The sequence below is a fragment of the Podarcis gaigeae genome (genome assembly GCF_964106915.1).
Source record: "Podarcis gaigeae genome assembly, chromosome: 10".
NCBI lineage: Eukaryota > Metazoa > Chordata > Lepidosauria > Squamata > Lacertidae > Podarcis > Podarcis gaigeae.
The window spans coordinates 49,814,205-49,828,039 of NC_139686.1; the positions used below are offsets into that span (position 1 = coordinate 49,814,205).

Sequence of the window (13,835 nt, forward strand, 5' to 3'; positions counted from 1 at the left end):
GCCGCCGCCGCCTTGGCTGACTTGCTCGCTGCGGTCGCCGCGTTGCTTTTGTTGCTGCCGCCGCTGCCGCCTCCGCCGCTGGCGCTCCCGCTCCCGGTTAGGCCCCGGCTGCTGCGCGGTGCAGCCGGGGCCGCCGGAGGATGAGCCGCCGGCTGGTGCAGGTGGTCTTGCTGTGCCTGGGCTGCGGCTTGTGCTCCTTGCTCTACGCCTTCAGCCAACTGGCTCTGTCGTTGGAGCAGGAGGCGGCCCGGCGCCAGGGGGACTCTGCCTTGCCCGTGCGCAGGCAGCTCGGTGGCGGCGGCGGCGCCTGGAGGGCCGCGGCGAGAAGCGCAGGCTGCAGCCAGCGAGAGCCGCCGGAAAGGTACCGTCTGGGGACGCCGGGGCCTGCGCTTCCTGCGAGGAAGGAGCGCCTGAGTATTAGTAGCGCGGGGTGGGGGTGCCTGTGCCTTTGCTCCAGGCGGGAGAGTGAGGGAAGCCAGGAGCGCCCGCGCCTCAGGTAGTTCCAGGCTCACAATCTCAAGAGATATAGTGGGACAAAGTTGAATTTGCAAGGAGGCACTTCCAGTGCGGAGGGCCGGGTGTTCAGACGGTGTTGACTCCAGTCTGGTTGCTTCCCCCCAGATTCCCTCCCTCGCTCCCTCCCTCCCCATCTTGTCGGTCAAGCATTCCGTGGCTACCAAGCGTGCGTAATCCTCCCTCGGCTGCATTTTTTCTGCCGCCGCCGGTCACCCCGCTTCCCCTGTCGCTTAAGGGCTGCCACCGTGCAGCTTCAAAGGAGCCTCTAGCAAGTCGCTTTTCTCCCAGCTGCTGCCAGGTGGGAAACAGGAGACCCGTCTGAACTTTGCGCTCATCCTGGTATGGGCGTATATGGGGGGAAATAGCACTTTCTGAACGCTTGGCCCAACACAGGGGAGTTATGAATGGACAGGTGGAGAGAGAGAATTTTAGGCACGTGCTTCTTAGTTTATTTATCACACCAGTAAGCCCGTGCAGTTATTGCAACCCATGTATCTCTATGGAAACCCCTATAACCCATGTATCTCTATGGAAACCCCCTATAACCCATGTATCTCTATGGAAAGGACTGCTAGTAATTAATCAGAGAACCTTACTGTTACTTTTGGTAACTGCCCAATAATATGTACTTCCTGTGTTCTTTTTCTTTTTATGTTACACTTTTGGTGTTACTGTTGAAAACCAGTGTTCGTATACATATATGTATATATATTACAGAAGCTTAAAGTAGAGAAATGGGATTTTGACAACACAAATGGGGCAGTTGCCCCATTTCCTACCTGCTCATAAGCCATGACTGGCAGTTGTCTTCTTAGCTTAAAGGAACCAAGTTGGGGAGACTGGGCTTGAGACATTTCATCTAAAAATTTCTTCCTGTCCTTCTCCCATCCCCTGCTTTCAGACTATAAAAAAAAATCAGGCTATTCAGTCAGTAGCGAAGCTTGAATGCTTGTGCCTGCATATTGCTTTATATACTGTCAGGGTTTCCTGGCAGTAGGTGATAGTTGACAGCACAGCCATCATATCTCCATGGCTTGGGTGAAGGTTTCTGGAAGGAGGAATTACTCTTATTAAGTAGAAGCAAATCCTGCTTCTTCCTGGCTGCATCCTGCACATCTGTACATTCAATATCCAGTTTGTTTAATTTATTAAAAAGATTAACCGATACAGTGGTTTTGACCTTATTCCCTAGTGCAAGGCAGATTTCCACTTGTGCAGACAGAAGATCCTCCTTCCTTTATCTGTGTAAGAAATTTATGACTTAATCCAAACTTGGGCTGCTGCCTGGCAGAGATTAACAGGGCAGGGCAATGGGTAATTTGCCGGGCATGATGCTAGTGAGTTTGGGTCCTAGAATGCCACTACTTTTTCCTGTTCCCAGAATTGCCCCTATCACCATAATGGTGTAAAAGGAACGCACACTGAGTGTAGAACAGGATAGCAACTGATCAGATTGAAGCGTAGCCTACAAGCAGAAGTGCCGTGCAAGCAATAGAGCAAACACAGGAGAAGCATAAGACTGGTCTGGAAGCAAATTCATACGTATTTGGTAAAAGTGTGACCATAATTGGGCTTTTTATTTTATTGCTTATGTTGCTTATTATTGTTGTTGTTATTTGTTTGTTGACTTTCAGCCAAACTTTTCCACAATGGCTTTATAAGAAAAGAAAATACCATAATACAGGCACCTCCAAACTCTGCCCTCTAGCTGTTTTGGGACTACAACTCCCATCATCCCAGGCTAACAGCTAACAGGACCAGTGGTCAGGGATGATGGGAATTGTAGTCCCAAAACAGCTGGAGGGCCGAATTTGGGGATGCCTGCCATATTAAAATCAATATGAAACATACACAAAAAGCAGTAAGACCAGTGATTAAAACAGCAGATTAGAGTAAAATGTTAAAAAGCCTGGGAGAACAATTTTTTTTTGCTCCACATCAGAAGGATATCAAGGCCAAGCAAAGGAATGACACAAATGGGGTACAATTACTCAGACCTTGCTTTCCATGAGGGTAGGGGGGATTCAGGAAAGAGCCTTTGGCCATTGCACATATTGGTTGTGAATGCTGTCAGGGAATAGATTACAGTGGCTAGGCTAGGCTATATCTGTCCAGATGCTGCAGCACCAGCCACAACTGAAATCACCTTATGCCCCAGAGGCTTCTTTGGCCTCTTGTGAGATGTAGGAGCCATCCCAGATTGAGAACCTCATTTTAATAACATAGTTGGACTGAGGCACTGCCATAAACGAGTTCTTGTATATGCTGTTACAGTAATGCAGAACCTGACTACATGCAAGAGGATTTCTGTTGGTTTCTAGATCACCTAGGTTATGCATGAATTTGCCTGAATGTAATTTTGGCAGTGCAAATGAGAGTTGACAAATTTCTCCGTAAACTGCTGAGAAATTGGTGTACTCTCCAGTGATTCTTTTATTGACCATTTTAAAAAAAACTGATCAGACATTACTATTGATAACATCGTTTCTAAACAAATCTTCATCTGAATTGTTTGGATGCACAGCTAAGACATTTCCTTTGGCATATCATAGCGAATAGACATATCATTTGGGAAGACAGGCGAACTAATGCTGGAATAAGCAAAGATCACCAGTGTCAAAGCAATGATTCTTCAACATCAACTTCGTAGGACTGGTCATGTTCAGATGCCTGATTATCGTCCTCCAAAGCAATTACTCTATTCTGCACTTAAAAACAGAAAGTGCAATGCTGGTGGTCAACAAAAGAGAGAGGTTTAAAGGCTCTCTCAAGGCAAATCTAAAAAAAATAGTATAAACACCAGCAACTGGGAAACACTGGAGTTTGAGCGCTCCAATTGAAGAACAGCCTTTACCAAAGGTGTCATGGACTTTGAAGACACTTAAACTCAGGACGAAAGGGAGAAATGTGCTAAGAGAAAGGCACTTTTGGCAAACCTTCACCATGATCAACTCCCATCTGGAAACCTATGTCCTCACTGTGGAAGGACGTGTGTATCCAGAATTGGCCTCCACAGTCACTTACGGACTCACTGTTAAGACTGTGTTCATGGAAGACAATCTTACTCAGCTACGAGTGATCTCCAAATAAGAAGAAGAAGTGAATAGAGGACCATGTGTTACAAGAGAAGTATTTAGTCTGGCATTTAAATCTTGTCAGCCAGGATAGCTCAGTTGGTTAGAGCCTGGTGCTAATAATGTCAAGGTTGCAAGTTTGGTGCCCGAGTGGGACAGCTGTATATTCCTGCATTGTAGGGGATTGGACTAGATGATTGTCGGGGTCCTTTCCATGATTCTATTATGCAATTTAATACTGTTACCGGTGTGAATCTGACAGTTTTTTGTCAGAGATATGGGTATACAGTACTGGAAAATTAGAAAGTCTTCTGATGCCCTAAATCAGGCTTCGGGAAGCTCTAGTCAGCAGGCCAGATTTGCTCTCATGCCCCTAGGCCTCAATTTGGCTTGTGAGATCATTTTTCTCAAGCCACACCCAACTGATACCATGTGACATGGGGCAGGGAAAGCCATGGCTGTAAATGAGCAATTTGGAACACTCTTAAGAGTTCCTTGGCAAACAGGACTTAGATTTGGGCCTCTTAAATTTGGCATCACTTGCAAGCCCCATGTGGGTTGGTTCCATTTAGGAGTTCCCCAGTGGAACATGTCATTGCCAGAAATAGGACTTGCAGTTGGCACGGAATTTTAAGTTCAGCACAGAGCTGAAGCCCCACATTAGTCAGGAGTGGTTGTGACTGTGGCTTGGCATCAAGACTCAGGGTGCCAGTATGAGACTTGAAAAGAACATAGATCTGAAAGAGGAAGTGGGAAAGAATATTGCTCTTTCATCTTTTCTCCTTTTGCTTTTCTCAAAGGGAGATAAGAGAACCACCCTTATCACTTCACAAGGAATGCAGTAGTGATTCCAAGGGAAGTACTGAAAGGTGCCTTTGCAGCTATGGGCAATCCCAGAATTATATAATAGGCTTTATCTAAAAATTATTTATTTGGAAAAGTGGGGGGGGGGGGGAGAGAATTTAATCATATGCAATTTTCACATCCCTTTGTATCCTAACAATGAAACTAATTACACGTAGGTAGCCATGTTGGTCTGCCATAGTCGAAACAAAATAAAAAAAATTCCTTCCAGTAGCACCTTAGAGATCAACTAAGTTTGTTATTGGTATGATCTTTCGTGTGCATGCACACTTCTTCAGATACCTGATACCTGATATCTGAAGAAGTGCATGCACACGAAAGCTCATACCGGTAACAAACTTAGTTGGTTTCTAATGAAACTAATGACCTGGCAGAAATACTGCAGGTTTTATGAGTCATTGATGGCTTTGACAATGAGCAGAAAAGCCTCTGCAGGCATTCCAGACTCTCTCAGATGATTGGTTAGGGTTATATTTTTGGGAACCACTACAGACAAATGCATGCACATGTGAAATTGTGTTATTAGTTGTTTTGTAAACTGTCCCTTGAATTTTTTTTCCTGACACCTCATACACTGTCTCTGCCCAGAAATGATTCTGTTTTTTGCCTGGATGAATTCTGTCATAAAAAGTGAATCTGGGACCTTTTTAAAAATAAAATAAAATAAAATATGCAGTCCATATTATTCCTGACTTAAAATATTTATCAATCTAACATTGTATGCATTCTCCTTACCTCTGATAAACGTCACTTTGCTGCTCTTGAGAAACAAGGTTATTTTGAGCCCCTCCAAGTAGGAATTTGTGGCTTGGAGAGTAGGAGATAGCAGCGTTATCAGGGCAGTGATCATTTGCCCCCATTTCTCTGCATTATTCAGTTTTCCTTTCCCAACCTCTGTGTCTAGGGCTTGCAGGGAGGACAGTGATTAGTATGGAAGGCATTGACTCCCGGAAAAGAGTCTAGGTCTCCATGGTATTGTTACATTCTCTTCCCATTTCCTGTAGCAGGAGTACAGGAAAGCAGAATGGAGAAGTTATTTGTTCCTGAAATGATTTGGGAAGCTTCATGGTTTGTATTCTTCAGGCACCTTTTCTTATAGACAGACAGCTCTCAGCTTCAGGATATGGGAGGCTTACCTTGTCGGGTTTTCACACGCAGGTTGCAATTGATATTGACCAGGAATAAAGGTGATGAGCTGCTGTTTGCATCCCTCTCCATCTTAGCTGGTAAAGACCAGCAGCAGAAGTAAGCGCCACTGCCTGCTAGTATTGTCAATACTTCACCCGGTGGTATGCCAGGCAGCTTTCCTGTGCTTGTTAAACAAATAACTCTGGGATACCCGTTTCCCCTCTTGGAAGACACTACTTACAGTTTGTGCCTGTTTGGCTTCTCACCCTTTTATTTCATTGAGACTTTGAGAATTCCTATTGAGATTAGTTCAGTGGCAGGCTGTTAAACTTCACAAATGTCTAAAAAGTTGTGCTAGTGGGAAAAAGCCAATGCATTTGTAAATACCAATTTGAATGCAGTGCTTTTCCAGTTCATGCTAGACTTAGCACCGTGTTGTACTAATTAAGCACTATGATTTCAGATGCTTAGGACCCCTCCAATTGTGCATTCATGATGATTTTACTTCTTTATTACATTTATATCCTGTCCTTCTTCCCAAAGTAGCCGAGGGTGGCAAGCACAACTGTAGCAAAACAATTACCAACAAAAGAACATATGTAAAAACAATGAAAGCTTCCAAAAATATGTGAAACAATCACATATGTACTCCCAGAACTAATACTATCAGTGCTACCAGGAACAGTATCTTTCCACCATCAAAATGCCTGGGTAAAGAGGAATGTTTTCTCTTAAAGGATACAGTGGTACCATGCGTTACATACGCTTCAGGTTACAGACTCCACTAACTCAGAAATAGTACCTTGGGTTAAGAACTTTGCTGCAGGATGAGAACAGAAATTGTGCTCCGGCGGCGCAGCAGCAGCGGGAGGCCCCATTAGCTAAAGTGGTGCTTCAGGTTAAGTACAGTTTCAGGTTAAGAACGGACCTCCAGAACAAATTAAGTACTTAACCTGAGATACCACTGTACTAATGTGCTTGTGATGGTATTGGGGTGGTTATACGTGATACTGGTTTCAGCATTGTTTATGCCTGCAGACATTTTAGAGTGGCTGTACTGCTTCATTTTCAATTGCCATGTGTGTGTCCTGCAGCTTCCTGCTGAAATTCGGTCACTTTTCATATCACAGAAGTGGAATGATGTGGTGACAGTCCAGTATAAACCTGCCGCTAATGGAATATCATTATGTCAATGATACACACCAGTCTGGAGGGATCCTTATTGGTTCCTTGTTATAAAGAAGGTAAAAATCAAAGACATATATACATATATACAGAAGCGTACCTAGGTTCCTTTGCGCCCATTGCAAGGAGCTGTATCAGTGCCTCTGAAGTTGGTAAGACTATAGACCAAAAACTCAAAAAGTTTGCTTTTCGTTGGCTTTTACACTCTGCCAGTGACTTCCTCTGGAGCCATCGTGGTTGGGTCTGCTCCACTCCACTCCACTCCACTTCCTCTCCTCCTTCTCGTCAGTTGGTCCATCTACCTGCTTTCCTGCCTTTCTCTCTCCCCTCTGCTCACCACTTTCCCTTCTGCCTCCTTACTCCATCCCTTCCTTTTTCCTCCTCCTGCAACCCTCCCCAGGTCTCTCTGTCTTTCTTCCCTCTGAACCTTATGGGGCATTCTAGTCACATATCTAATAGCACCAACTGGGGACGGGGACCCTGCAGGGCTGCTGCGATGGCCCACGCTAGCAACTGGACTCTTCTGCCAATGTACCCAGAAGAGTTGGCTCCTAGCCACTCCAAGCCAGAATAGAAAGGTGTGGCTTTTACACTTCTCTCTCCCGCCTGCACCTGCACCTTTGGCGAGGGCCAGCCTATATACTCCCCTGCATGTATACATATTACTTTTGTACTTAACTGCTACATCAAAGCTGAACATGTGGGAGCGGGTGATGGTTTAATTATGTAAAGGAGAAACCACTTCTTTCCAGTACTGCTGGTCGTGATCAGGTTGCGCTTTCCTGCTGATGCACTTTAAAGAGTGAATCACACAGTACATCAAAGTGAACCCGTATCTTAAGATAATTGATCGTTTAAATATCCATATGTAAAGCGAGGATTGATAATTCGACTTACTTGTTAAGATCACTGGTCATGCCTGTACATATCTTTCTGGTTGCTTCTTACTACATGAAAGCTATGATGCAATGAACTACCTACCGGTAATTGCTGTTCCAGTTCTTTTAGCGGAAAGGAGTAAACCAGAAACATTCAAATGAGAGTAGGATTCTTGCCCGAGGTGGTTGTGAGGCTACGCGGTGCGCTGTGCAAAAGATATAAAACACACTTCTGCCATTGCACCGCCTCCACAGTTGTCTATTTTAAACCAGCCTCGTATTGACTTGTTGGAGCTGTGTAATTAAAAAGGGATGGAGAGTTTGCTCTAAATAGGAAAGCTGTTGTTGGTTTTAAACCAATAGCTTGATTTCAGGAGATGCTCCTTTGGCATGGCAGCTGTTAAGACTGGATATGTGAAGTCTCAACTTCTTTGGCTCTAGTGCAAGTGTTGCAGCAGCTATTTTTATTATTAAAGGGAGTTTCAGTTTAATATACATTAATTGTCTTATGAGGCACGCATCTTAATTGGATGAGATGTGCAAACGCTGTCTGGCCTCTTTATATTAGTGTAGTTAAACTGCAGAAGGGAGGAGAAGGGATTAGATCCTTTTTTGACCTCTCAGCAGTATTTTGTGTGGAGATCACAGGCTTTGAAATTAGCTTGTGAAAGTGCCCAGTTCAGCATTAGTGACGCTGCTGTATCAGATCAACTATATTGCTGCAGCTTTCAATTCGTAGGGCTGAATCTTAAAAGCTGGTTAACGATACCGTCACAATATGGATCTTAGTTTTATCTTTCTCTTTGGTTGCCTGGGTTCGCAATGGCATTCTGTGTCAGTTCTGAGACTTGATGCTCTGAACCATTGTGACAGCATTTTCACATGAAAATGCTAAACAACTAAAGTGGACTTCAGCAGGCCAATATGGTAACCAGCTGCCAGGGAACATAGGAGCTTACCATGCCTGATGGATTGCGTTCCCAAGGGGCAGTGTCATTGGGGCTAAAGCAGATTATTATTGTATGCAGGCCTATAACACTTTGCTCTGCTGTTCTTCAGTGTTCCAGACAGTTAGCTATACCTTTCATGGGCGTAGCCATGATTTCCACACACCCCCTTGGTGGGCAGGCTGTATGTTGGGGGGGGGGGCAGAACCTAGTTATCTGTGACACAATTGGTCAGTTAGCTAAGTACCTTGGATCTCAAACGCTTTGGCTCCCGAACGATCAAAACCCGGAAATGAGTGTTCTGGTTTTTGAACGTTCTTTTGGAAGCCGAACTTTCGACAGGGCTTGTGCGGCTTCTGATTGGCTGCAAGAGCTTCCTGCAGCCAATCGGAAGCCACACTTTGGTTGGTTTTTGTAAGTCGAATGGACTTCCGGAATGGATTTCGTTCGACTTCCAAGGTATGACTGTAATTTTATTTATTTACTTTATGGGGGGGGAGGCAGCTGCCCCCCTGCCCCAGCTCATGATATACCATTCCATAGCTCTTCTCAATGTTTTCCCTCTTTTTCACCAATGGTCAGTCAGCAATTATGCAACCACTTAAGGTTCACCTGCAAATAATTGTTCTACTTCTGCAAACTTGGCCTTCACATTAGCCTGTGGAAACCTCCGCCTTGTGTGCCCCACCTTTGCTAAACAAGGAACCATACTCAGCTTTGTGAATAGATATAATGATTTATAACATGGAAACATGCAGTAGAGCAAGCAGAAAATAATCGTTAGCATAAATTTCCAGCTAGAAATTTGAAGCCCTGGTCGAAACTGGGATTTTTGCATCCACCCTCTTTTTACTATTTTTGTTTCAGCAAAAAATGGGTGGGGGGAGGAAGGAAACAGTCCCACTCCCCCCCCATGCTTCCACATGTTTACTTGTAGCCCAGAAGTGTCTGCCTTGTGCAAATAAACATAAAATTGTTTTAAAATATACCTTTGGTACCATGAAATCATCAGATGTGTTTCAGAAATGTCACTGGATGTGTTTCAGAAATGTCACAATGCCAGTACAGCCCATTGAACAGGGTGGTATTTACTTCCTACAACGGATTACTCTGCATTTCACTTATCAGTAGAATTGCTCTTGGGCTTTATGCTCAGGATCCTGGTAACATACATCCTTATATGATATAAACTAATATCACTCACAACACATGAAGCTCTACATTCAGCCGTTTATCTGTAATTAGTAGCTGGTGGTGTTTTTTAGTTTTGTTTAAATGCGCAAGCAGGAATGCTCCATTGCAACCGCTAAATAAAACAAGTAACATTCATACAGGATTGTTTCTGTCTTACCCTGTTAGGTGTAAGAATGTGTCTGTATCCTATTGGAATTCCTATTGGATGCTGCCCTCTGATGTTTGTGGAAGGAACTGCTTTTGGGAAGCTGCTCGTAGGTAGGCTTTGACAGAGATTTGATTGCTCAATTAGCTAATTTTAGGTATAATCATACATATTTGAGTATATTAAAAAGTGTTGAAGCAGTTATAAAAAGTTTGGTTCCCCCCTCACTTTCTAGCACTCACAGTCTTACTAGATTTCAGTCATGATCTAACTCATTAAATAAAACATGTTTCTCGTTTTGAAATTCACATACACTTCTTGAAGAAGCATGCATGTTAAAACATGCTGGTTTGCAACTAAATCAAACCTTTATGCAACCTAGGATTATGATCCCAAACTTTGGGTCTTGTACCAGAGTCATAGAGGTAGATTTCTGCTGGTCTTCTCTTTACATATACAGTCGTACCTTGGTTGTCAAACTTAATCCATTCGACTCACAAAACGGTTCAAAAACCAAGGTGTGGTTTCCAATTGGCTGCAGGAGCTTCCCGCACTCAGTTGGAAGCCACGTCGGACATTTGGCTTCCGAAAAACATTCACAAACTGGAACACTCACTTCTAGGTTTGCGGCATTCAGGAGCCAAAATGTCCAAGTCCCAAGGCTTTTGACAACCAAGGTACGACTGTACAGAGATACTAACTAGGGTGTCGCAGAGGGAGGCAGCTACCTCCCCCATCAAATCAAGTGAATAAATAAAAATGCATAACAAAAGTAGAAATAATCAGAATACAGTCGTACCTTGGTTGTCAAACGCCTTGGCACTCAGACATTTTGGCTCCCAAAAGCCGCAAACCCGGAAGTGACTGTTCTGGTTTTTGAACATTTTTTGGAAGCTGAACGTCCAACACGGCTTCTGCAGCTTCCGATTGAGTGCAGGAAGCTCCTGCAGCCAATCAGAAGACACACCTTGGTTTGGGAACCGTTCCGGGAGTTGAATGGACTCCCGGAACTGATTACGTTTGACAACCAAGGTACCATTGTATTTGAAATTGAAATGCTCACTGAGGTCGCTTGGGTAATGTTGTGGCACATTCTAGTGATGCAGCTGGCAACCCGACTCAGCGATAGACAGACCCAGACAGAGGATGATGACATGTGGGTTTTGTGCCCGCCTAACATAACATAAATCAAAGCTACGCCCATGGATACTAAGCAACATGACTTGAGAGTGAAGAGTCAAACTGAAGCTTGCCTTTACTTTGGTGGTTGCTTTCTCTAACTTTTTTTTAAATGCAAAGGTGCTGTAGGTGACTTGCTGTGGGAAATCTTGTGTGGAGAAGGGTCTGTTTGTGAGAAAAAGGTAGAAGAACTCTCCCCTGTTCCTAGTGGGAGAGGAATGACTTTGAGCAAGCAAACATCTGTTCTCCTGGTATTTCCACACAAGGCAATGTCCTATATCTGAAGCCCTCTGTGCTTGCTAGTGGGCCTGAAGAATTGGTAGGGAGGACATAAAAAGTTTTGGCAAGTAAGCTAAGCTGCTGTTTGTGAATCCTACATTTGTGCAGTCTTGTAACCTTGTCGAAACAGAATTGTGGGGCAGGTGAGCGGGGAATCACAAAACTATGTGTACTGCGCTGTCTGGTTCAAAGGTTGTAATCATGTGCATGCTTCATTGAACAAAGTGGGATTTACTTGCAAGGGAACTCACACAAGATTGGAATATAAATGTCCAGAACTTTACATAAGCAAGACTGATAGTTACAGTACAAAATGTTGTTTGTCCTTACTGTTTGATTAGTAGAATAATAAAGACTAATAATTTTGAGAGTACGGCAGACCACAATTGCAACATAAAAAAAGATGTACAAGATTACCCACATGGGCTTTGCGGATGATTGTGGAGAGATGCAGGAAAGCATCACCTAAATCTTAGGGTCTTTGATGACTCAATAGTCCATTTTCCTAATAATAATAATAATAATCATAATAATAATAATCATAATAATAATAATAATTTATTGAATTTATAAACTGCCCTATAACTGGGGGTCTCAGGGTGGTTCACAGAATAAAATCAAGATATAAAACCACAAAATACCTAATAAAAATAAAAACAGCAGCCCAATACCCCTCCTCCAAAAATTTTTTTTTGAAGGGCATAGGATGTAAATCAGATCAACCAAATTCCTAGTTAAAGAGGAATGTTTTTGCTTGGCGCCTAAAGGTGTATAACGAAGGTGCCAGGCGGACTTCCCTGGGGAGAGCATTCCACAGATGGGGAGCCACTGCAGAGAAGGCCCGTTCTCATATTGGCACCCTCCGGACCTCTCAAGGAGGGGGCACACGAAGAAGGGCCTCAGAAGATGATCTCAGGGTCAGGGTAGGTTCATATGGAAAGAGGCAGTCCTTGAGATATGGTGGTCCTGAGCCGTTTAAGGTTTTATAGGTCAAAGACAGCACTTTGAATTGGGCCGGGAAACTAATTACACTGACCAGGATCAGTGTAATATGCTCAAACCGTCTTGCTCCAGTGAGCAACCTGGCTGCTGAATTCTGCACCAGCTGAAGTTTCCCAACCATCTTCAGAGGCAGCCCTACATATAATGCATTGCAGCAATAAATACAATTCTTGACTAATGGGCCTGGTTTGGACGCACAACACTAAACTCTTATTCTGTGTACCTGAGCTTTGTGCTTGTTTATTCATTCCCACCTGTCTTCTGCTGTTTCAGTGAATCATAGTTAAGATCTATAGTTTACAGCTCAGGTAGTCTTTCTTTTTTAATTGTGGTCTTTTATATAAAAAACTGATTTTTAAATGTATAAAACAACAATTCTGTCTTCAATATACTGAAGAATGTGCTAGTCAATTTTGAGATAGAATTCTGTCTCCTTTAGAAGAAACACATGGCCCATTCAATGAAGAGTTGTGTGTTTTATGAGTGTTTTCTCTTATGGTAGAAGGGAAACCTGATGTGCACAGGGACTCTTAATTGAGGTGTACATAATACGTAAGTTTGTATGTGTATTTACACACACACAAATAAATAAATAGCTGAGAAGAGTCTTGTGACTTACCCAAATGGTTGGAAATTTCAAAGGCAGCCCTCTACAGTGTCCATTTCCTTGTGAGAAGTGAACACTTCAGACTTTGGGATACTATCCAATATCAGTCATACTTAGAGCAAATCACTGATATCATAGACTTAAGTAACTTAAGCCCATTAACTTTTAGTGGGTCTATTCTTAGTATGACTGGGTTGGATATCACCATGGGGGGTGTTATACCTGCTTATTTGCAGATGAACATGAGGGTGTAAGGGGAACAACCCATGCATACAGCTCTAATCTATAAAACACTGTTGCTTGGTCCTGCTGTCTCATTGTGTTATATTATGAACTGTTTCATTGATTTTGGTTGTTTACTCTGTTTTAAAGGTTAAAATATGCTTCTCCATGGAAGTAGCAGTATGCAGGGGTGGGGAATGAGTAGAATAGCTTTTCAAAAGGCAGCTATGAGAGTTATGGCTTCCTATGGATACTATTTCCTTCAAAGTGCAGGTGATACTGCAAGATGAAATGTTATCCTTTGACCAAGCCTTTGTTGTACGTCCTATATTTGACCTATCTGGAGTGTAGCAGATCCAGCAAAAGGAGTGGATCAGAGGACATAACCATATAATATTTATTCTATGCTGCATCTTGGGACTCAGCTAGATTGGTAAAGAAAAAGCGCTTTTTATATGCGTTGTTTATGCAATATAACACTGTGGCACCAGATGGCACTGTGGAGTCTAGTCTTTCCCTGCCAGATTTCCCTGTATGAGTTTGCAACACATTTAACTGAATTGCTTCTTTGATGTGTCTAGATCCAGCCTAAGTTATCCTGTTAGTCCTACCCTT

General features: G+C 43.3%; 1 protein-coding gene across 2 annotated transcripts in view; it reads left to right on the forward strand.

Annotated features, from left to right (window-relative positions):
• GXYLT1 (glucoside xylosyltransferase 1) overlaps positions 1 to 13,835 on the forward strand; it is a 33,089-nt gene continuing 19,254 nt past the window's right edge. Inside the window, exons 1-2 of one of the 2 annotated variants that reach the window (XM_083699376.1) lie at positions 1 to 361; positions 9,952 to 10,044. In XM_083699376.1, coding sequence (XP_083555502.1) covers positions 141 to 361; positions 9,952 to 10,044 — 314 coding nt within the window. In that variant the 5' untranslated portion in view covers positions 1 to 140. The remainder of the gene's footprint in view (positions 362 to 9,951; positions 10,045 to 13,835) is intronic. The other variant, XM_083699377.1, reaches the window with a different exon arrangement.